This window comes from Rhinolophus ferrumequinum, chromosome 9 (assembly GCF_004115265.2).
Source record: "Rhinolophus ferrumequinum isolate MPI-CBG mRhiFer1 chromosome 9, mRhiFer1_v1.p, whole genome shotgun sequence".
NCBI classification, from domain to species: Eukaryota; Metazoa; Chordata; class Mammalia; order Chiroptera; family Rhinolophidae; genus Rhinolophus; species Rhinolophus ferrumequinum.
The window spans coordinates 51,751,642-51,777,180 of record NC_046292.1 but is presented as its reverse complement, the minus strand read 5'-3'; the positions used below and the strand labels follow the sequence as shown (position 1 = coordinate 51,777,180).

The following is a 25,539-nucleotide window of genomic DNA, read 5'->3' as shown; positions in this document are numbered from 1 at the left end:
TAACTTGCCTTAATTCACACACTACCAGGTAGTGGAGCTGGGATTCCAACTGAGTTTTGTGTCTTCAGAAATCCTTGATATTATAACAACTCTGATATGCCGCTAACATCTTAGACTCTATATCTAAAACTGTACTTCTGTGAATAGGATCCTCTCCCAGTGTTACTATTTATCTTGTTATTCACATCAGTTTTAATTTATTATTACCTTTTTGCTCCACAGTGTATCTTATTAGTTTTTCCTTAGTGGGTGTCAGTTTCTACGACCACTCCCTACTTCCTTATTGCCAGTTCATCCTATAGTGATCCAAATTCATATTTAACAAAGACAAGGTGTAAGTTTTAAAATCAAGCTTGATCTTTTGCCAGTGTTGTTCATCTTCCTTTTGAACTTCCCTCCCTAGTTCACATAAATCAATTTACTTGTGTTTTGCTACCATTAATTCTCCCTGTCTAAAATACTCTTTTTATTTTATTTTCATTTAAATCTGAGCCCCAATCCCCTAGTCTGAATTTATTATGCAAAGAAGATTGCTCTCTTTTCCGAACTCCAGTCCTACTCAGTTTTTTGTAAGCTCACTTGGTGTTTAATCATATAATATTTTGTATTTCTGATGAACTGTTCATGTCTACATTTTTTTTTCTTTCCAACTCTGAATTGTAACTTCTTGAAGTCTGTATTTCCCATATTTACCATCTACCATGATGACAGGAACATTTTAGATGATTAAACATTGAATGAATGGATTTTATAACTTTGATACTTGTTGTCTTAGAGATTTAGAATAAAAATTGATAATAAATATTATTGATAGAGCTTAAATCACCATGGAATTATATATATCAGAAGTAACCTCGTAAAGCATTATATTAAAGAGATTTAGAAGTTTAGTAGTTTAAATACTTTATTGTATGTTTTTATTTTATATTTTTTAAAATGACATTTTTCTTTCCTCCCTCCCTCTATATCTCTGTCTCTCTCTCTTTATCTCTATGTCTCCGTCTCTGTTTTTCCCCCTCTCCCTCTCCCTCTTTCTTTCTTTCTTTTTTATTTTTTGGCAGCCAGTTCGAAGACAGTCCCTTACCCCTCCTCCTCAGAACACCATTACCTGGGAAGAATATATATCTGCTGAAAATGGAAAGTAAGTGGGTTTTTTTGGTTTCTTTTGTTTATATGTTATTTGGTTTTTATAAAAGAACAATTTGTAGAAACATGAATATGTAAAATTGTTTTAGAGAGAATTATTAGTAGCTTTGTCTGAAGCGGTTCTTTTACCTTTTAAAAATACAGAGTAGGCATGATGAGGGAGAAGTATCCCCAGTTACGTTTATTCTTTGAGTTACAGAGCCTTCATTTGACATCCCTGCTGCCTGTTTATACGCACCAAAAAACTTACAGGGCATTGTTCTCAGGAAGTGAGGAATTGCCCAGTGCAGTTGCTTATTTGAGTGTTTCCATGTTTTGATGAACTTTGATATCCTGTTACTACCCTGAGTCTTTACTGTGGTGTGTAAGGCCATTCACTGTTTATCTAGTTTTTGGCTTCCAAACTCCTGTCAGAGTACCCTTTTGTTTCAGCCTTTGCCAGACTACTTCTTATCATCCTTACATAGATGTTTCCTTAATGTTATGTTACTACAACTTAGTGAGTACCTAGTGCATAGTTTGTATTCAGTAAATATTTATTGAGTCAAAGAATGATGAATGATAAATATTTTGAATGAATCAATAAATAAAAAGTGTTTTCTGGCCAACCATGTGAAAGAAAGTACAGTCCTTTGAAGAAAATACTATTTCCTTTTGGTGGAGAATAAAATATTACCTATCTCCGTGCTTAGGAAGAAGTTGTAATGATTATTATTTTTTGTATTGAAAGGTTTATTATTATACTTCTCCAAAATGTTTCCATCTTACAATATTCTATAGTTAAGATAGAATTTATTCTTCATATTATTACTTATTAATCAGTGCTGAGAACTGCAGACAATAAAAGAAATTGAATTGAATAAGTGATTTTTAAAGATACACAGTGATATTTTAAACTTTTTTTAATGATTTGCTTTGTTTCTAAATAGTTGGATTATTAAAATTACATTCAGTGTGAAATTTGTTGAGTTTTGATAGATTTTTCTGAACTTTTACACTTTACTATTTTATTTTTTATTACCCTTGTCTTACTTCTTATACATGTCTCATTCCCTTTTATCATAACTTTAATTTATTTCTATACTCATTGTAAGAAAAAGTGAAATATTAATAAATGCCATTGGAAGATTGACAGATTCTTCTTAAGACGATGATAGCATCTGGAAAAAGTTTCCTAATTATTTCTTTCTCCCATTTTAGAGCTCCTCATCTGGGTAGAGAACTGATGTGCAAAGAGAGTAAGAAAACATTTAAAGCTACGATAGCCATGAGCCAGGAATTTCCCTTGAGAATTGAGTTGTAAGTTTGTTACTAAACTATACAAGCTTATGAAAGAAGCTATTAAACCCTAAAGGCTATATGTAATAATACTTAACATCTGAGTGGTGCATTTGAGACCTTTGAAATGCAAAAGCCAATAGCCATTGCTTTGATGGTGTGTGCCCCCTTGTAGGAATTTTCTAGTTCACAAAATATTAGCATTTTTATTATTTTCACCAGACAAATGTTTGAATAGTTATTTTAATTATAAAAATAATACATGAATACATGTGTATTATAAAAACTAATAGCATGGAAGTTTATAGAATAAAAATGACAGTTTACTTTCACTTTACTAGCAGTTAATAGGTGAGTAACTGGTGTATTTTTATCTAGATTTTTCTCTGTGTTGTTGCATTTTTATTAAAATGGCATAGCCTACATTTGTTCTGTTAGTACCTGTTATTTTTTTCTTTCAAAAGTGAGTACATCTTGCAGTTATTACAATAATTACTTTTTAGTCTATCTTCTTTCCACGGTATTTTGTAGTATTGATATACTGTAATTTATTTTATCATCCCCCTGCTGCTAAACGTTTTGATTGTAGTTTGTCACCATTACAAACAATACTGCAGTGGACATCTTGAATATATCCTTTCAAACCTGTACTCATCAGATGTAAAATTAAAAATGAAATCAGTTTGGAGAAATGGGTGAAATGGGAGGTGGGTAGCTAGAGCTAATTCTGACAGAACTGTAACTTCAGGCTCCCCACTAAAATGGGGGATGAATTGAAGCCCTAGGCTATTTTCCCTTCCCTAACAATCTGGCCTAATACATTAAAACAAAATTTTCATAGACAAGAGCAGGCTCTACATTTTTCTACAGAGTATATACATGTATTATACTCCCCAATAGCCAAACTTGAGAAAAGCAGATGGAATGTGCTATATATACAGCCCTCAAGCTATAGATCAGAGAGAGAGATAGACAGTTCCCAGAGGATCTGGGTAGGGAGTTAACTATACATGCAAATCTGCGCAATTCATCATATCTTACACCATAGTCACTAGTATTATATTCTAATAAAGAACAACAATGTGGTCAGTTATAAAATGCTGTCAATTTTAGGAGTTATCCCAATTTCAGAGATGTTAGTATGTGAGAAAACATGGGTATAACTTACAAATGTTGCATTTATAACCATTTCCCATGCAAAAAAGTAAAAGAACATAGCATGTAAAAGACAAGGAATTCATTCTAGAACAAAACATAGGTCAAAGAACATAAAATTCCTTGTAAATGCTATAGAAAAACAAAAAAATGTGTAATGAGTAAACTAGATCACGCTAAGAGAAGATGATAAGATAATAGAATGAAATGAAAAGGAGATTGTAAAGCTTAGGGAATAAAGTAAGTACTAAATAGCACTATTGCAAAGCAAATATGTTAGGAATAACAATGAACAGAATGTATGTGGCAAAAAATTAAATTTTGATAGCTCATACTGCATTTCCCCGAAAATTTAAGACTGGGTCTTACATTAATTTTTGCTCCCTTAGGGCTTATTTTCAGGGGGTGTCTTATTTTTTCATGTGCAGCAATCTACATTTATTCAAAAACAGTCATGTCATCTTCCAGAATATCATCATAACGTACTAAACAAATGCGTCTGTCTGGCTGAGATCTTAACGGGCTTATTTTCGGGGTAGGTCTTATTTTTGGGGAAACACGGTAGTAAATGCAAGTGAAAGAAGAGGTTAAACTAATCAGAGAAATAATATTTATGGAGACAAAGATGGTTCAACATAAGGACCATTGGTGTGCCCCTAATATAGAAAGCTTCCAAAATATAACCAAAATAGTAATCCAGATATGATAGAAGAAAATTTCTCTGTAAGAAAGAACTGAATCTTTAGCATAACATTAGGCTCCAAGAAAAAGTGATAAGAGGATGATTGATAACAATAATTATTTTGATTAAACTATTTGACTTCAATTTTTAATAATCTAAAGGCATTCAAGCAGAAAAGGTAAAAAACAGCCTGCCCTATGTTTTTTCACATCTTAACATTTCTGAGGCAAAGAAAGTGTGATCTGATAGTATATCCAGCTAAGATGCTATTTACATGTTAAGGCAATTGAAAAAGACACAGAAAAATTCAAGAAATATAGCAGCCATGGGCCATACTACTTGAAAATGAAATCCATCCAACCAAAAGATGAAAGGAGAAGTTACAGTATAATGACTGATGCAATACTGAATGCCAGAGGACATTACGAAACTGTAGTATAGAGGGAAATATGTATAAACTGAAATTTTATGCCAGCCAAATTTCCCTTTAAATATGCAAAAAGGAAACACTCATTTATGAAATCTGCAAGAAATCAATGAATACTAAGCACATAAGAGCCCTTCACACACACAAAATTGACAGCGATATTCAGCCACCCAAACAGCGAGGCTAATTAAAGAACTCGGGGGCGGGGGGGTATGTAAACTTCAGGAAGAAGATAGGTGTCAGCCTTGAATCCAGTTAAATATAGAACTAAAAATCAAGTAAATGTGGAAATTATGACTGTACAATAAAATGTAAAAGTTATAAACTTTGACACAGCAAAAAGAAGAATAAAAACCAAAAAATCAAGAGGAAGAATGAGGCAACATTTCCTCATCCTTAATATCTAGAAATCAGTAGTACTGTCTGAGTTTGATGCTTGTGGTTATGAAACAGCATAAGGACCACAAAGACATCCATTTGAAAAATGAAAACATTTTTATTTTCCATTTTTCAGATTATTGAATGTTTTGGAAGTAATAGCTCCCTTTAAGCACTTTAACAAGCTTAGAGAATTTGTTCAGATGAAGCTTCCTCCAGGCTTTCCTGTAAAATTAGGTAAGAGAAAAATGATAATTTCCATGTCTATTAGAAATATGGAACTGTTTACTAACATTTAATAAGAAATATGCTTTGAAGGAAAATGGATTTCCTAGTTGCTAAAATTTAAAGAAGTTTTTCTGTAATTACATGCTTTGCTATTCATGTTTTGTCAGATAGATAAAGTGCCTGATGAGAGTTCTAATTCTACTTGATTTAAATTAAATATACGGGATAAGCAAATACTTCATAAAAGAGGGTGTGGGTGAACTCATGATGCACTGTGGTAATGTTTTTAAAGTGAAATAGGAAGACTGGATTTTAGCCCAAATTTTTAAGCAAATTTGAGTTCCTGAACAGTGGGGAATGTTTCTGGAGTCAACAGTCACTATTTATAGATAAAGTAATACTCGTACATTCTATTTTCAGTCTTAAATATTTAAACATAATATTATCTTAAGCAAAGATCTTTATAAAACAGTAAACTCTCATTTTTGTATATATTTATCTTCTTAACTGTATCAGAAAACTGGGAATTAGAGACTATTAAAAGGTTCTTTAGGAGTTTAGGCTTAGATTTAGCATTGATTTAAGCTTCAGGAGAGCCTTTAATACCACCGATTGATCCAGCCACCAAATATTTAATCAGCACTTGCAATGTGCCAGATGCTTTTCTAGGGATGAAAGGCAGTAAAAGTCCCTGCCCTCTTGGTGTTTACATTCTAGTGGGAGAGAAAAAAAGCATATAGTAAATGTAATCTTTATATAATTCCTCACATACATACTTTTTATCTTTATTCAATATTACTGAAACTACATCTCAGAATAATAATTAGGCCCAGAAATAATGTTTTCGTTGCTAAAAATTAAACCTGAACTCAACTGTCCAAACTTGGAAATAAGCATTTGGTAGATTAAAATGGATTTTTAAGCATGTTTTCAAAATGTCACTCTAGAGTCCCTTTGTGCTGAAAAAGCAGTGGGAACCCAATGTCTCCTTGTGGAAACTACTATAAGATCTTAGGCAGAAATGGTTAGAAAACTGAAGCAATCGAGACCTGTCTGTTTGAGCTATAGATACAGGATCATTACATAAACATTTCTGCAGAAGCTTAAAATTCCACTGTGATTTTCTGTAGCCAGCAACTAGTTCAAGCATTGGACTCTCTTCTAGATACTGTGTTTAGGAGGCACAGTGACAAATGAGAATAGAGGGCAACAATTGAATACATGAGAATTGCAAACTTTCCCTGTATTCATAACTATTTAAGCCCCAACCTCAAATCACACCCCACACTCAATATACATTTTTATGCAAAAGGAGTATTTTGATTATATGGAAAGGAAAAACGTCTATTTCTTTGGAGGCATTTCTCTGATATAGTACCACATCTTAACAAGGGATTGATACTCTTTTGCTTTTATACTTAGAGTTATCACTAATTTGCTTACCTCTCTCTCTCTTCTCGTTTTTCTTCTTTTCAACTAACCTTGTGAAACTCCAATCCTCAGTCATTTTCATTTCCTACCATTTCTGTTTCTGTATTTAGGCTAAAAAGTACAATCGAGGGGGAAAATTATAAAAATGGAAATTGTTGTTAAGACAATTATATTTTTTCAAAATCAGCCAGAGCTTTAAAGAATGATTATGAATGATCTTATCTGATTAATTCTCTTTGCTCAAAGGCTAAATTTGCACCTCTTTTACCAGTCTCCATCCTCTCTCACTACTTCCTCCCACAATCTAAGCAAATGATTTTTGCTTCCTTAGTTACAGAAAAGGACTATCAGAAATGAGACCTCCCTTCACCCACATAGACTTTCTGCCCCCAGCCTTGTCTTTTCCATCTCAGTGGAAGTGGTGCCCTCTTCTTAGCTTGAATAGTTGTCTATTTGTACTATGGATCTACTCTCCCACCTCTAAAGAGCTTGCTCTATCAGTCTCTGCGTATTTCTTTTTTACCTTCCAACTCTCTTCTCTACTGACTTTTTCCTCTTAGCTTTGTTCAGGTCTTTCTCCTTTTAAAATTCAACCAGCCAAATAAATAATCCCTTTAATTCCTCCCTACCTAGCACTTGCCTTTAATCTTTGCTTTCCATAGCCAAGCTACTTGAAAGTCTACTTTTATCTCTCCATCTTACTTTACAATATTATTATTATAAATGGGGTAAATAGACAGACATAAAGGGAGGCAAGGTTTTTCTATTATACTTGAACTGCTAAAATGATGACACGAGTCTATAAGTTGGTTATATATAATGTATATCTACAACCACCACTAAAGAAGCTATAAGAGGAGATATGCTTAAAAACACTATAGAAAATTAAAATTAAACTCTAAGGAAATAGTCAAGTAACCTACAGGAAAGGAAGAAAACAAATTACAAAATGGCAGACTTAAGGCTTACAGTTAGGTTGATGCAAAAGTTATTGTGGTTTAAAAGGTTGAAAATAATTGCAAAAACCGCAATTACTTTTGCACCAACCTAATATATAATTTCATTAAATGTAAGTAGTCTAAAGAGACTATTTGAAAGATAGAGATTGGCAAAATGGCTTACAAAATATGACAAGTGTATGCTATCATTAAGAAAGTCTCTTCAAATATAATAGTAGGCAAGTTGAAAGGGAAAGGATGGAAAAATATGTATCAAAGGATAACGGGACTAGCCATGTTAATATTAGGTAAAATGGATTTCAGAGCAAAGAAAATTACCAGAGACAGAGAGGGACATGATATAATGATTAAAGGGTCAATCCACAAAGAGGAATAGCAATCCTAAATGTATGCATATACACCAAACAACAGAGCTGCAAGATAGGTAAAGCAAAAAAATGAAATCAGTGAAAGGAAAAATAGATCTATAATGTAAATTGAGACTTCAGCACCCTTCTCTTCACAGTTGAAACAACAACGAGACAGAAAATAAGCAAAGTTATAGAACATCTCTACAACACCATAAACCAAAGCATCTATTTGTCATTTATGGAATAGTCTACCCAACATTAGCTGAATACACATTCTTTTCAACTGCCCATGGAATATATGCATAGGTAGGCCATATCCTGGGCCATAAGGCGACCTCAAAAATTGTAAAAGAGTTGAAAATATGTCATAATAGAATCAAACTAGAAATTAACAATAGAAAAATAACAGGAGAATCTCCAAACACATGGAAACAAAAGAACACTCTTCTAAATAATTTATAGGTCAAAAACAAGGTCTTGGCAATAAAGAATATATTAAACTAAATGAAAATGAAGTAATAACACATCAAAATTTGTGGCATATATCTAAAGTGGTGCTGAGAGGGAAATTCATAGCACTAGATGTATACATTAAGAGAAAAAGTCACACATCAGTAATTTAAGCTCCTACCTCAATTAACTTAGAAAAAGAAGAGCAAATAAACCCAAAGCAAGCAGAAGGAAGGAAATAATGAAGTGTAAAAATCAATGAAAGAGAAAACAGAAAAGAAATAGAGGAAGTCGATGAAGCAAAGAGCTAGTTCTAGGAAATGATCAGTACAATCAACACATTTGTAACAAGACTGAGAGAGAAAACAGAAGTTACCAATACAAGGAATGAAAGACCCTGCAGAAATCAAAAGGATAATAAATTTAATGAGGAATAAAGGGGGGAAAAAGGCATTCAGAGAAGAAAGGAAGAAATAAAGTCTTCTCCATTTGCAAATGATACAATTCTATCAGTAGAAATCTCAAAGATTCTACAAAAAAATTAGAATTAATGAGTTGAGCAAGATGGCAGGATACAAGTTAAACAACAACGAATTGTATTTCTGTATATTAGCATTGAACATAGACACCAAAATTGAAAATTAAGTACTATATATAATTGCTAAAAAAGGAAATACTTAGGTGTAATTCTGACAAACCATGTGCGGTACTTATATTTGCTAAAAATTATACAACATTGATGAAAGAAATCAAAGAAGATATAAACAAATGGGGGGACGTACCATACTCATGGATTGGAAGACTCAACATAGGAAAGATGTTAATTTTTCCCAAATTAATATATTGGTTTAACACCAGTCTTATCACAATCTCAGCAATATTTTATGCATATATATAGACAAGATTATTTCAAAATTTACACAGGAAGGCAAGAAAACTAGAATATCTATATTAGTTTTCTAGGACTGACATAACAGAATACCACAAAATGAGTAGCTTAGACAACAGAAATTTAGTGTCTCACAGTTCTGGAGGCTAGCACTCCGAGATGAATGTGTCGCCAGGGTTGGTTCCTTCGGAGGGCTGTGAGAGAATCTGTTTGTCCCACACCTTTCCCCTGGCTTCTGGTGATATTCCTTGGCTTATAGAAAGTCACTCCAACCGCTGCCTTCATCTTCACATGATGTTCTCCCTGTGTGTGTGTCTCCAAATTTACTTTTTGTAAGGACACTAGCCATACAAAGAGAGGGCTAGGGACCACTCTCTTGATTCTTGACTTGATTACTCCTGTAAAGACCCTGTCTCCAAAATAGGTCACATTCTGAGGTACTAGGGTTTACGACTGGAACATACAGTTTTTGGAGAGGAAATAATTCACCTCTAGCAATAACCAAAACAACTTTGAAAAAGAATAGAGTGTGGGTACTCAGTTTACTCTGTTTCAGTGTTCGCTGTGTAGCTACGGTAATGAAGACTGTATGCCGAGTGGTCAACATATAAATCATAACAAAATAGAGAATCCAGAAATAGACCTTCATAAATGTGCCCAACTGATTTTTGGTAAAGGTTTAAAGGCAGTTCGACAGAAGAAAGATAGCCCTTTCAACAAATGATCCTGGAGCAATTAGACATCCAAAAGCAAAACAATGAACCTCCCACCTAAGTCCTTTAGTTTCTACAAAAATTAACTGATAATGGACCGTGGACTTAAATTTAAATGTAGAACTTAAAACTGTAAAACATTTAGGAAATAAACATTGAAGAAATTCTTAGGAATCTAGGTTTAAGCTAAGAGTTCTTAGGCTTTACACGACAAGCACAATTTATAAAAGGAAAAAAAATCAGTGAAATGGACTTCATCAAAAATAAAAACTCTCTGTGAAACCCAGTTAAGTGGAAGAAAACACAAGAACTCTTAAAACTCATCAGTAACAAACAAGCCAATTACAAAAGGACAAAAGACATTCCACCAAAGAGGATGTGTAAATGGAAAATAAGCACGTGTTCAATATCATTAGCCATTAGGGAAATGCAAATTAAAACCAGAATGAGATATCACTATACACACCTAACAGAATGGTTAAAATAAAACAGACACCACCAAATGTTTGTCCAGATATGAAGTGACTGGATCAGTCATACTTTGCTGGTGGTAATGTAAATAAAATGATAGATAGCCATGCTGGAAAACATTTTTTGCAGTTTTTTAGAAAAAGATAAATACTCGAGTTCCATATGATCAAGCAATTGCATTCCTGGGCATTTATCCCAGAAAAATAAAGATTATGTTCACACAAAAACTGTACACAAATATTCATTCACAGCAATATTATTTGTAATAGCCCCAAATTAGAACCAACCCACGCTGCTCATTGTAGATTCACTTTAAAATTTTCCACTTTTACTGCGTTTGTTATTGATATTCATGTTGTTTTGTGTATCTAATGGACACTTTTATTCTTTTAAATCGCTCCAAGATTTAACTATTTTTGTGGAGTCCTTATCCCAGTGAATGATAGTCTTTCTTCAAATTTCCTCTGACTTCTTTGATCGGGTTCTCTCTTGATTTTCTTCCTGCCTCTCTGGCCTCCCTTTCTGGAGCACCTCTCTCCTTTGACTCATGTCATGCTACATTATACTCTCATTACATCTGCTAAAACTTAAGCCAAAACATGTTATGACTACTCTGCTCACAACCATCCATTTCATTCACAGTAGCAGCCAAAGACTTTTCCTAGACCGAAACCCCACTTGATCTGGCTGCCAGTTGTTCCTCTCACCCAACCTGCTGATCTTCCCCTCGCTCACTTGGCTGCAGCCACACTGGTCTCTTAGCTGTTCCCAGAATAAACCTGGCACTTTCTTTTTAGGGCTTCTGTACTTATTCCCTCCACTTGGAATTTTCTTCCCGTAGGCAACTGTATGGTTCTTCTCTTAGGTCTTTGCTGAAAGGTTATTTTATTAAGGTTTTCCTTTGCCACAAGTATTCAAGAACTCTTACCCTCAAACACTGGGATTCCCTATCTCCATAGCATGCTTTATTTTTGTCTCGTTAGTCATTATAAAATGCATTTAATAAAATGTCAATATATGCAATGTAGTATGTTGTTAGCATGGAAAATGCAGCTTTTAAGGTGTTTATTACAAACACTTATTGATGCTCTGGATTTGCAAATAACAATCTCTTTAGTTAAAGGTCCCTAAACTCCTTCAAATTATTTAAAATCCTGGAAAATGTTTAAACTAGGCTGGCCACTCTAAAAAACCTGACAGGTGCATTCTGACGCATTTATCAGGATACAATTAAAAACATTTCTTTAGCTAAGGGTTTTAATACAATGTACCATCTTATGACTGTTACACATTATTCTTCCTATTTTCATTCCATTGAAAATCAGTAAATGAATGGTATCCTGTGTTTCAGTAAAACTTTACTCACGGACACTGAAGTTTCAATTTCATGTTATTTTACTGGCACAAAAGATTATTCTTTTTTTAACCATTAAAAAATGTAAAATCTTTTCTTAGCTCACAGGCCAGGCAGTGGGCCTTAGTTTGTTGATGACTGAATAGGAACGTCCTCTGCACTTAATAGGCATAAATGAATGATTTTTCCCCCCAGAGATAACTGGAAATCTTTATGTTGATTTCTGTCTTTTTTTTAATCATAAGAATATTACTTTCTGCCATAAAATAGTAGGTTTGTTAACAGTCAAATAAACTTAATTTACTGTATGCCTTTATCCTAGACACTCAAGTTAGCTTTCATAGAATCATTCAGAGTTTTAAGGATGATTTAGAGTTTATTTTGTAGATAAAATTCCTGAGGCACTTAAGTTATTTCATTTGTAGGAGTCAGAACCCAGGTTTTAGGATTTATATTCTTTCAAATAGCTTGCATTAGGAATAAAACCAAGCAGAATGATTAAAGTATTTGGCCATTTTTAATGTCAGATTTCACTCATAATTGCAGCAAGAAATGTATTTTATATAGAAGATTGTTAAGGTGTGGGGGCATGATGTTAATCCAATTCTGATGAGACTGTTGATGCATTGTTTTTAGTGTTTTAAAACAAAAAAGGATCCATGTATTTTATTTATGTTAGAATAAAAATAAACTCAGAGACAGAATAATACATGCACTAAAATCTGAAGAAAAGATGGCAGAATGAAAAGTACACCTGTCCCTTTACCCCAAGAATAATAAAGAAAGACTAGTAGAATCTGGTGTTACAGTTCTAAGATTGGGAAGCAATGGGAACTTTGAGTTTTTGATGTAATTCTTAATGCCTTGGTATGTTCCTTACCCCAGTAGTAAGTAACCAAATGCTTCCCCAGGACACACACACTCGGTAATAAACATGTGTTAGGGTTTGTCTGCTGCTTGAATAATGTTTTTTCACATTTTAAGGAGTACGGATATCTCTAATAGTATTTTATAGTTTATAAATAGATTAACATTTCATTTTACAATGTTACCATTGATTGTCCTCTCTTAGATATACCCGTGTTTCCTACGATCACAGCCACTGTGACTTTTCAGGAGTTTCGATATGATGAATTTGATGGCTCCATCTTTACTATACCTGACGACTACAAGGAAGACCCGAGCCGTTTTCCTGATCTGTAACTGACACGGAACACAATGTAATCTAACCAAGCAAAACAAGAGAATGTAGAGACTGCAGAATGAATCCAAATAGGAGGGACAGATGCTTTCAGTGAAGAAAAGGGAATTACACTGAATCGACACATCAGTAATACGAAATAGTGAAATGGGCCTCGAATAAGAATTTCAGCAAGTTTCCTGATGTGACATTTTCAGTCTTTTTAAAAATATACATATTATAGTGTAATAGATGACACCTTAATGACCCTAAGTACTTCTTATGTAAAACAGCTATGAGTGCTGTGATTTGTTTTTAAAAATTTTTACACTTCTTGTGAAATATATGTGCATATAAATATATCTATATCTATAGCTATATCTAAAACACTCCTGGACCATTAACATAAGTTAAATGTCTTAAGAGATATGAAACCCTTTTAAACTTGTCATCTTATATTCAAGGTGACATTTATAAATATTCCTTCAAGCTTTGTTTTCATAAAATGTAAACTATGAAACATTATGTATAGTTCAGTAATTTGAATGTTCAATATAATGAACTAGAAGGAATGCAGTTTTCTGTAGATGAATGAACCAAATGGTAACCATTAAACAATTGCATTTATATGTTGCAATACATTCAGAAGGAGTGTTCACTCTGCAGGGAATAAGGTACCTCCTTTAGCACCTTAGTGCAATTCATTGTGGTGCTATTTGTTTTTACCTGAATTCTTTCTTCAACGGAAAATGTTTGTTACTAATCTTCTTTTCATAGAACCTGTATTTTTTTTTTCTAAACTTGAGTTTAAAAGTTTTTTTTGTGTGTGTGTTCATGGTAAGGTATGGTTAGCATGCTTAAAGGTATTCCTCTTCCTAATCTCAGCACTTTAAAAAAAAATTCCAAAATTTTAAACTTGCTTTCTAAAAAGTATACATCATTCTGATTATTTTGTTTGCTTTTAGTGAACTATGGATGCATTCGTGTCAGTTTTAAACCCACATATTTTGGACATCCCTACATATTTAATGCTTTCAAAATAAGGTAAACACATTTTATATGCTAAAAGAATATATTTGTTATCAGTTAAATTCCAGAAACGTACATAAGATTGACAATTCCTACTGTTTATATTGTAAGTCACAAGAATATATTTATTGGTTTTAATTATCTCCAAAGTGTTAAAATCATGCAGTACTCATGTTTGCACTTAAAATTTTTTATATTTATTCCAAGATGGTTTGATGGTCCAAGAATTAAAACAAATTAGGAAGAATAATGTATCACAGTCATAAAATGTTATGTTGTATTAAAAACCTTAGCTAAAGAAATGTTTTTTAAATGTACCCTGATAAATGTGTCAGAATGCATCTGTCAGGTTTTATAGAGTGACCAGTAGTTTAAACTTTTTCCAGGATTTTAAATAATTTGAATGAGTTTAGAGACTTTTATTGAAGAGATGATTATTTACAAATCCAGAGCATCAGTCGTAAGAACATTTTTATAATAACCATTAAAAGCTGCATCTTCCATGCTGATAACATACTACATTGCATATGTTGACATTTTATTAAATACATTTTATAACGAAGAAGAATAATCACAGTTAAAAGTTCAAAGACCTATTACTACCAGATGTGGGTCTGTTGAATTTTGTGGAAAGAGTTGGTAAACGAGACTAGGTTTATTGAATATAAGTTGATCCCTATTATTTTGGGAATGCTTATAGATCATGAAACTTGAAATATCGAGACACTGAACGGCAGTAATCACTGTTGCTTTTAGGCTCCCTTACTCTGGGAGTATGGTATACTTTCAGGACTATACTGTAGAGTTTTTCACAGGTACAGGCAGCTTAGTGGGGGAAATAAGCATGGTAAATTCCAGCTGGGGATTTATCAATTTCATAAAAGCTGTGAATATTTTGCTGGGGTACACTGGAGGTAGGAAGACTACTGAAAACTTTTGCACTTGGATTTTCTGTTTAACTCTTATCTTTTTCTTTCATAAAGAGTAGTAGAGATTGTCCATTCCAAATGTCTTTCATTTGATCACAAAGGAAAAGCAAATGTCAGTATCTCTTTATGATGGTGTAAACAAGGAGTTATTAATGCAAATAAACTTTTCACATTATTAGACTTTTCAAAGTGTGCCTTTTAATCCACTTAATGAATGAAGTTACAGGTTTGTCGTGTTAGGGACCCTGCTCGCTCCGCCATTTGTCGTGTGGGGTGGCCTGCGGGGCTTCTGGTCCCTCTCCCCACATAAGAACGCAGGATATGGTGAGGCCAAAAAGGAACACCCACGGAGCCATAGGTAGGGGAGTCACACCACTATAGTGTCACTGGAGGCTGGACTCACACAACCTGCAACCCGCCGTCCTCCTCTCTGCCCGCCAACCGACCGACCCACTCCCGACTCACCAACCAGCGCAGCCGTGGCAATTACATCAGTGGCTAATGGCTAACTGGTTACAGCTGACGGCCATCTGATCACAGCTGATGGCCATCTACTACCCGAGCTAGCACCTTTCCACGTGAGGCCGAGAGCCTGGAAACTGCTCTCTGGGACTCTACGTTGTTCCAAGTCAGCACCCCACTTGGCGAGGGTGGTGGTCTGTGCCACCGTTTCGGGTCCCTGGGTCCACGTACGGACCCACCCCTGGACGGGATAGACCCATCCCGTGCCATTCCTGTGATGGCTTCTGTGGCCACTCGGGCCACTCGGGTTGCCCTGGTTTTGGGCCAACCTATGGCAGTTCTGTAACCTTTGTCGCAAGGTTGGATGCACTGTCACAAAGGCTAGCTTTTCCATCTCGCCTGGGGAGCAGAGAATGTTGTCTGCTCCCTCATCCCATAAACGTAATAGCCAAGCCGAGATAGGGTCTCCAGTCTTGCTGTCGGTACCACCTCCCCAGCTTCTGCAACTCAGTGGGAGTGTAAGGGGTGTAGGTTGTGAACTCAGTCACAGCTGGGTTGCCTGCAGCAACGCCCCTGGGGCCCAAAGTTGCTCACGTTTTGCCTTTTGCTTCAAGATTGGTCAGGCTTGGGGGTTGGGAGCTACATTGTCTGCACTTGCTTCCTCCGCCTCCACCTCAGACTCTCCACTGTGGGGCCCCTCTTCTAACAGGCGGACCCGAGCTTCCAGCGCCTCCAACCGGGACACCTGGTCCGGCACCTGGGCCATTTCATGAAGCGCACTTTCCATGTTGAGATTCAAGGCCGTGGGGAACATCCAGCCCACGCGGCCGGCTGTGGCCTTCTCCTCGTCCGGCAACCGCTCAGCCAGAGCCCGCAGGGCCCTCTCCACGCTGGCCGGAGAGCCGTCCACGTCCTCCCACCCCTCCTCGGGGGTCCAACTCCTGAGAACAGTGGCCACCGGGCACCACACACTGTGTGGGGGCCACGCGTCCTCCTGCCCAGAGTCAGACTCCATTCCTACCTGGTCGGAATCCTGCTCGCCGTGCCAGGTGTCTCAGTGGGTGGTGGCCTCTGTGTATAATGTCCATAATCCTCAGAGCCTCCAGCAGAAGCAGATCAACAAAAGGAAGACAACGCCGTCCATGGCCAAGAGGGAGATGTGCCAGCTGGAGGCTCGAGTCTCCCAGGTAGACTGTGCCTCCCGCTCCCGGCGTCGCTCCCCATGGGCCTCCCGAAGCTGAACTTGCACACGCACAAACTGCTCCACCATCCTTCGGTAAGTTTTGGCCAGCACCGTACCCTGCTCGCTGCGCCATTTGTCGTGCGGGGCGGCCTGCGGGGCCTCTGGTCCCGCTCCCCACATAAGAACGCAGGATATGGTGAGGCCAAAAAGGAACACCCACGGAGCCATAGGTAGGGCAGTCACACCACTATAGTGTCACTGGAGGCTGGACTCACACGACCTGCGACCCGCCGTCCTCCTCTCTGCCTGCCAACCAACAGATCCACTCCCGACTCACCAACCAACCAGCCGGGACAGTTATATCTGTGGCTAATTGGCTAACTGGTAACAGCTGATGGTCAATTAGCCACAGCTGACGGCCATCTACTACCCGAGCCAGCACCTTTCCACGTGAGGCCGAGAGCCTGGAAACTGCTCTCTGGGACTCTGTCCCCACAAGGTTATGCTTCAAGTTAAGTATATCAAAACACCATATATTTTAATTTCACACGAAAATCCAGATTTTGTAATGTAGGTTCATAAAATTCTATATTCCTTCTATTTGTGATTGAAGAAACTGTTTAAAACTTGGGGGACTGTAAATGGTCACCTTAAATGACTTGAGAAATGCTCAATATTCCTGCCACCAGTGTGGTATCAAAAGAAGATAGTTCCCTAGACATAATTTGCTTTGTTTGTAGATGGTCACATACAGAGAATTGTCAGACGTCATGAAAAGGAAGCGTAAAGCAGATGGTAAAGTGATATTTGTGAGGGTAGGCACATGCACGGGTCTGGAAATGAATACATTTAAGGAAGCTTATAACTGGCAAAAGCTGAAAAACGACTTAGTTTCTTATGTTTAGAACTGTTACTGAGGCTGACACTAAACTCATAGAAATGGGTTTTTATAGTGTTATCCGTGTCCAGTTTATGAGTCACACCTTGGAGAGGGTGGTGAATTATGAATAGTGATCCTGTTTCAGGGCCACAAAAGGGCTGGAGTAAATATTTTCAGACTGAATGAAGGGGTGCTTCCTTTTGCTCATTTATTTTTATTTGCAAACAGCAAGTGGTAAAAAACTAGGTGAATTTGAAGTCCGGCCTGTAATACGCTAGCCTGTGAAACGGAGTGCGACTTACTGCTTAGTATGGGACACAACAGGCCTCTGCTCTTAACTCCAGTAAAAGGCGTCTTAACCATGTTTTCTAAAAGTTAACAAAATGCATCCTTACCCAAGTTGCTATATTTGCAAACTATGGAAAGTTTCAAAGACAATTGACAGTGAAACTTGCTCTAGAAATAAATGGACAGGAGATAGTAAACCACTTGTCAAGACAGCAAAACTAAACTTGGTTAAAGGCCACTGTGGGCACGGAGTCCCAGAGAGCAGTTTCCAGACTCCGACCTCACATGGAAAGGTGCAGGCTTGGATAGTAGATGGCCATCAGCTGTGACTAGTTGACCATCAGCTGTAAACAGTTAGCCATTAGCCGGTAATCTAACTGCCATGGCTAAACTAGGGGGGTGGTTGGCAGAGAAGCAGATAGCAGGTTGCGGATTGTGCAGCTCTCGCTTCCTGTGTCTCCAACCCAGCCTTCAGCGAGAATATAGTGGTAAGACTCCATCTATGGGTCCGTGGATGTTCCATTTTGGCCTCACCATATCCTGTGTTCTTACGCAGGGAGCGGGACCAGAGACCCCGCATGACAGTCATTTGCATACTATGAATTAGCAAAAACTACTTTTGCTAAGCATTATATGTCAGAAATCTGGGGCAGTAGTATCTATGGTCACTATCTAAAAATGTCATCTCAAGTATTACTGTGTTTTTTAGATCATGTGGTCCTTTTTACTTACAGTACTACTGAGTGATGAACGTTTAAAATTACCATCAGCTCATTTTAGAATAGTACTTTTGTTACCGTGCTAAGGTCTGGCTGCCTGCCGCTTAAAAAAGTTAAAAATCGAGAGACCAAGTTGGTGGAAAGAAAAGCAGGTGTAATAATACCGGCATTCTGGGAGGATGGCAGACTCTTGTCCAAAGGCCATCTCCCCGTTCCTAGACCAGTCAGGTTTTATAGGTACACCAGAACAAAGGAAAGGGAGAGTCGGTCAGGCAGGTCCAGGGATGATGTCGCTTCCTGGGATCTGATCTATTAAAATAATACCTCTGGGTTCGGCCACAGCGGCCTGGGGCTTTATGCGGCACCTGTAAAAACTGCAAAATGGATTCCAGTGTCTGGGTGCCTGAGAATTAAGAAATTGTTCTTTTCAGGTTAGGATTCAGCTGATTAAATGGATTATCGAGGTATGTGTAGCACAAAAGAGTTCTTAAATCAGAGTTCTTCAATCAGTGAGGGGAGAAACAGAAAACAGCTGAATAGCAGCGTGGATCAAACTAGCTAAGTCTAACTACATTATTGCTTCCCTGAGTTTTACCCTGACACTTTCAGCCATAATGGCGCCTGTGGAACAGAATTTCAATGCCACTTTTGGCCACAGCACCCACAAAGCAGAATATCCTAAGGGTTTTTAAAGAAAGGTACTTGGCAATCATTCCTGAATTTGATCATTTTTTTAGCAGGTGAAAATGACTAATTGGCCTAAAGTAAAAGCTTTGTGTAATAAATATATATATATATATATTTATATGTATATTATATATATGTATATATAATACACACACACACAATTTACCTGTACCTCTACAGCATTCTTGCTCACTAAAGAAGGCTGACAGTGACTGGCTGGATGCTTTAAATGAAAACGGGTGGTTTTGTTTTGGAGAAGTAAATCAGCAATTCTGAAGCTCATACACATTGTTTTACCTACTGGTCCCTTTGGGATGGGGCAGCAGCTGGGCCTGCAATTACTTCCCCTTCCCCTTATCCTCCTTTCCCTTCTCAGACTTATCGGCCAGCTGTGTGTTTAGCTTCACAATGTAAAGGTTCTTTCTGGCTTCAGCCATACCACCCAGGTCAGAAGCAACAAGACCTGACCTGAGTTTCAGCCCATCCTTGTGGGTTCCAGCTTGTGCTTGGTTCCAACTTACTCTTACTCTTACCCCTCCAAGACCCATCTTCCCTTCCCTACTGACTGTGGGCTTCAATCTCCAGGACCATGCAAAGACAGTCAACAGCTTTGAGACTATTTAACCAGTTCCCACAATGAAGGTCCAATTCCTGTAACAAATCTTTTCTAGTGGTTCTGCTCCTTTGATTGAACGCTGACTGGTAAGAATATTCTTAATCTACATGTTTGTCCTCCAATTTGATATTTAAGTAAGCAAATTTTAACTGTTAACTTGTTCATAGTGAATGAAAAACGGCAGGGTTTTTTTTTCTATTTAGTATAGCGACAAAATTAGGTTGGTGTAAAATGGCAGTTTGTTAAAATTGCAAAAAACAGCAATTACTTTTGCACCAACATAATACATCTTGTGGTAACTGAGTATTTATATTAAACATCATTTCGAGCATTCCATTCTTTAATTTGTGATGCTAGACCTTCAATTCCTTACACACAAATCATACCTTAGCCAACTAGCTTTTAAGACTTGATACTAATTTTAGTGACTGCACTGGGAAAATAACCTTTACAGAGTACTGTTTTGAAAAGAATGTGAACATGTCACTTCCCAAATTATTTTTGTAAGGACATCATTTAAAAAATGTTATTTCAGATCTTTTCTAGGAACTGTCTTATATTGCTAGTAACATCTACTATACACTTCATATATATGAAGCATATTCCCACTGGTAAGAAATTAGAATGGTTCACATGTGAGTTATTTTGCTCAAGAATTTCTAAATGGATTTGTGCTTTGACATAAAAAATGACAATGACAACAAAAGTGAAACAGACTCAAAAATCTACAACTCCAGAATTGGTCTCATTTAGACAAGTACTTCTACAATTTTTCCCTGAAAATAAGACCTAGCCGACAATCAGCTCTCATACATCTTTTGGAGCAAAAATTAATATAAGACCCGGTCTTATACTATCGTCAAATAGACTGGGTCTTATATTAATATTTGCTCCAAAAGATGCATGAGAGCTGATTGTCCAGCTAGGTCTTATTTTTGGGGAAACACGGTAACAAAGCCTTAGGGATGGACATGTTCTGTATGCTCTTTAGCTATTTTTGAGACAAAAGGAAGACATTTAAATTCCTTTAAAAAGACGTCTGTCAATCTTCAAATGGCAGGGACCTTCAGCACTGAGGAAAGTGTATTGTTTGCTAGAGGAAAAGCTGACTTGTGTAGAAGCAAGAACTTAACTCAGTTGTAAGACGCAATTCCAAAGTTAAATTAGTTTTTACTGTTCTAACAGAAGTGGTTTTCCTATTCCTAAGGACCTAAAGTTTATCTACCATCCACATACATATACCATGTTTCCTCGAAAATAAGGCTGGGTATGAGACCCGGTCTTCTATTCATGTTTGCTCCAAGAGACGCATTACAGCTGACTGTCCGGCTAAGCCTTATTTTCAGGGAGATGGTAGTTATCACTACCAGGAAGCTAACTATCCAAAACCCATCTTCACAAAAATGAAAAGGGCAACATAGCCTTTGCAAAGTCTTACCTGCGATTTATCTTAGTGTTTTTGCTAAATCATTGTAGTTTTGAAAAGCTCCATGATCTGACCATGTCCTGACCCAGGCAACACAGACCTGTTTTTTTCCTACCAACTACAATGCAAGATAGGTTCTCACTCCCGTTTTAGGAAAATGAACACAGGTCTGTCTCCCCTGGTGTAAATGAAGCCAAAAACTTATGACTGGACTTATATAACCACTACCTCTCATTCACTCCTAAAGAACTTAAGCAAATAAATAGGACAAACATTTTTCTAACAAAACCACTTTTATTTTTTTAATCATTTACTACTAAATACAGAATAAAACTTAGTGTGGAGGCAGTGTTCACTTGATTTCAGCTGGTCGTCTCTGTTCAAGGCTTGTGCCCCTGTGCATCCCTGTGTTTGTGCAAAGTGTTCATTGGGAAAAAACCCAACATGGATTCCCTTCACTGTAGCATCTTAAGTCAGTGACACTATTTTAAAGCCAAAACTTTTAAAATCCTGTTTGTATATTTGTACTCAGAGATTACCAGTGAAGAAAGAGACTAACATTAGGTTTAACCAGGTGAATGAAACTGCCAATATTTTACTTGTTTTGACTTACAAAAATGGCAGATGATTCAACCTTTACCTAATAAAGAAGTTTTTATAAGTTTAAACAAATGTCATTTGCATTCAGCTCTTTAAAAATGCAGTGATTATTAGGACAATTACTAGAACTCCTTTAGCTATAGACAAAATTCTTGATAAAATCTTTAAAAAGTTACTTACTACAAACTGTAAAAACAATGCTGCTTTTGTCTATATGGCATTTCAATTTTAAAAGTTAAAAAAAAAACCATCATCAAACGTGGATGAAAGCTGTATTTCCAAGTCTCATTTTCTCCTTAATCCCAGCCACTCCAACTACTCATTTCATAAATGAATATACTATTTAGTACTGTACAGTAAATACATACCATTGACAGTGGCTCTACTATTCTAGCAAAGGCAAATATATGTCACCAAAAAAATTAATTTACTAGACACAGGTGGGATCATTTGTTTATCCTCAAGTTCATTGCTTAATCAACCCAATTCCTACATCCAATTATGAGAAATAAAATTACACTAAGGAAAAGACAGTTTTAGATAGAAACTAAACCAACTTTGACAATTCTCATGGCAAGTAACCACTCCAATGATGGATTTTATGTCAATATGTGGATTGAAAGGGGAAAGAACTTGATTTGTATAATGAATGAGGTAATGTCATACATTCAACAGCTTGCAAATAAATACAAATCAGTTTTACAGGAACATGAACATAAGTTTAAGGGTTTTATTATCAAAGTCTTGTAAAACAATTTCAGAAACTGTACATCAACATGGCACAGACTAGCCTACTTTTGTTCTTACTGCACAAAAGTGAAGCTTGAAACTCCTGTAACTAAGAAAACAGTTGCCTAACTACTTTGCATTTAACATGGAATCACTGTGTGCATAAGATTACTACTGCGGAAACAGTAACACAAATTTATTGGTTTATACAACTTGAGATCAAATAAAAAGTACATTATCAAGTACATTTATCTTATTTTAAAAGCATATGAAGGTCAATTTAAAATGCACTACCCCCTTTTTCCAACACTGACATTAAAACAAATTAATAAAAGTGGAAAACTGAAAATCACGACAAGAGAAAACTTTTACAGATGGTCTCAGAATAGGCAGATAGCTTTCACTGATCTAGGTGTGGAATAAATTATTTCAGGAAAAAAAATTCCCAAACACCATATGAAAAATGTATATTACTCTACCTCAAAATATGGTATTTACTCACTGCCAAAGACAGTTTCCATTTGAAATCTTGTTTCTGTAATTAAAAGCCTAATTAGCCATCAAAAAGGTTAGTGCATATGTAACCTTTCAAAGTTAAACAAAAGCCACAAAAATTTAGCCACAAGGCTTAAAGGATTATCTATTTCAAATGCTTATTTCCAGATGTAACTATAAGAATGTTAATTTGTCATGTCAACAAACAAGACCATAAGTAGATCCATCATGTTGGGAGGATTTTAATGACATTTAGGATATTCCTGCCACAATTAACATGCAATCAGTGCATTCCCTACATGGCTCTATTACGGCAATGAATCGAATCCTAGAAATGCTATAAGTGAACTTACTTAATGAAGGTCATACAACATAAACAATCCATGCCGGCTGTTGATGCATGCAGCTGTTGGTGTTTGCTATGAAGCAGCACCACAATAGTAAAACTGCTTGGTTACTCAATCGGATTTCACCATGTCAAGGACTGGTACCCATGTATCATTTTCTAAAAGCTTTTGGATGTAAATAATTAATATCGATACCAGGAGCTTTATAACCATTTATAACTCAGCTGTGTACATCTAGGTTTGAGATGAACAAATACAGCATTAAGAAATCACACAAAGGAATGACACTGATGCATGTACAGCTGGATCCCCAGGAGGCAACACTCAGTCACTCATATCCATGTCCTCCTCGTGATGATCGTCCCCGTTCACTTTGGATTCTCTCAGTGAATCACCGGGTCCCTTCTCCACAGAACACTCTTTTGTTTTAGGGGAACCTGGTTCTGTTGGTTTCTTCTCTTCCTTTTTCTCTTTCTCGCTGTCATACCCCTGTTCCTCTTCATCGTAATCCCGTGTAACCTGCTTTGCCAAGGAGAATAAGAAAAGTAAACGTCTTCACAGAAGAATCACTTCTTACAAGTACTAGCACCACCCAAAGTACCAAAATAAATTAGTATGTAAACATACTTTTACATCTTTATCACTCTCTGATTTTCTTTCTCGATCCTTTTCCTTATCCTTACTTTTCTTCTTCTTGCTTGTTGATCGTTCTCTTTCATCTCTGCTTCTTTCTTTGTCTTTATCTTTCTTCTTCTCCTTTTTGTGTCTAGGATGACAGTAAAATGTTCTCAAAAAGAAAAAAAGATGCTTTAAAGGGAAACACTCAAGTTTCACTTGTAAATATAGCAGTAAGCTTGAACTTGTTTAAATGGTGAACTTGACTCAAGTTCACATGACACAGAGAACAGCAAAGACCCAATTTTAAACCACAAGACTAATTTGGTTTTAAGGTTTAAATTGTCCAAACCTCAACAGTGTTTGTCATAACACAGTCTCAAGTCATAAAGGGAAAAATGTGTCAGCATTTCATAAGCATTTTATTGAAAAGGAAGACAACTCCCTAGAAGTTTTCAAAACAAACACTGGTCGTTTCTGAAAAACAGAAAGGATGGAAATCATTCTTACCTCCTAGGGGATGGGGAGCGAGACAGTTTTCTTTTAGGAGACCTCGGCTTTTTAGGAGATCTTGTGCCACTCCTGCTCCGTCGTCGTCGTCTCTCTCTAGAACCACAAATGTACAAACTACACTTTAAAATACAGACACATCATAGCAGATGTGTCTGTGATGGAGCTCCATCACTTTTAAATCATTAAATAAGATTCAAAGAACTAGGATTGAGGGTGATATACAGATCAAAGTGATCCCTGTTCTGCAGCAAACTGTCACCCCAACCCTGCTTTGTGCAATTAAGTGTTTAAGATGTACAGCCTTTCCCGTCTCTTTAAATTACAGCTTTTTCTTTTCTTTTTTTTAACTATCCTGCTTCTGTTACTATCGTCAGAAGTAATTAGGTCTTGCAAGATGACCGCTTACATGATTTAGACACAAACAAAATAACACTTCATACTTTCAGTTGTCTAATTTCTAAATGAAGCTTTTTGTAAAAAAAAAACAAAAACAAAAAAACACAAAAAACACCTTTACAGCCCTGTGTGACACCCCCAACCTCCACAACCACCACCGGGGTCCTGGAAATACTACACAAACTAATCTTCATCAAATATTAAGTTTGTCAGGATTGTACACCTCAGATTTTTTTGCTACTGCTTTGTGTAACTGAAACTCCAAATTCCCTAGGTGGAAGAGATGTTTTATATTATATTTCTGTGTCCCTTGATAGATTACATAGTACAACTGCAAACACAATAGCAGGTATTCAATAAAAACAAAGAATATGCCTTATAGTGAAACAATTAAGCAGAATAAGGTGCTTATGAGCAAGTACATTAAATAAAGGCAAAAAAACCCCCAAAAAACTCCAGTTATTAAGGTAAGAAAAATACACGTTGCATGTCCCATCTTTTATGCCCTTTTGCCACTTATCCCTCAGCCCTAAT

General features: G+C 36.5%; 2 protein-coding genes across 18 annotated transcripts in view; one reads left to right on the top strand and one right to left on the bottom strand.

The window, feature by feature from the left end:
• The window catches only part of ANKRD13C (ankyrin repeat domain 13C), a 61,910-nt gene extending 46,694 nt beyond the window's left edge, over nucleotides 1–15,216 (top strand). The window contains exons 10-13 of one of the 2 annotated variants that reach the window (XM_033115142.1): nucleotides 1,062–1,141; nucleotides 2,347–2,445; nucleotides 5,203–5,303; nucleotides 12,984–15,216. In XM_033115142.1, coding sequence (XP_032971033.1) covers nucleotides 1,062–1,141; nucleotides 2,347–2,445; nucleotides 5,203–5,303; nucleotides 12,984–13,114 — 411 coding nt within the window. In that variant the 3' untranslated portion in view covers nucleotides 13,115–15,216. Of the gene's footprint in view, nucleotides 1–1,061; nucleotides 1,142–2,346; nucleotides 2,446–5,202; nucleotides 5,304–12,983 lie in introns of those variants that run through there. The other variant, XR_004423907.1, reaches the window with a different exon arrangement.
• Nucleotides 15,217–21,584: 6,368 nt separating this feature from the next.
• The window catches only part of SRSF11 (serine and arginine rich splicing factor 11), a 42,426-nt gene continuing 38,471 nt past the window's right edge, over nucleotides 21,585–25,539 (bottom strand). For 4 of the 16 annotated variants that reach the window (XM_033115110.1, XM_033115111.1, XM_033115116.1 and 1 more), the window contains 3 exons: nucleotides 24,607–24,702; nucleotides 24,109–24,247; nucleotides 21,585–24,003 (listed from right to left, as the gene is read on the bottom strand). In XM_033115110.1, coding sequence (XP_032971001.1) covers nucleotides 23,806–24,003; nucleotides 24,109–24,247; nucleotides 24,607–24,702 — 433 coding nt within the window. In that variant the 3' untranslated portion in view covers nucleotides 21,585–23,805. Of the gene's footprint in view, nucleotides 24,004–24,108; nucleotides 24,269–24,606; nucleotides 24,724–25,539 lie in introns of all 16 variants that reach the window. The other 12 variants (XM_033115112.1, XM_033115113.1, XM_033115118.1 and 9 more) reach the window with 6 other exon arrangements.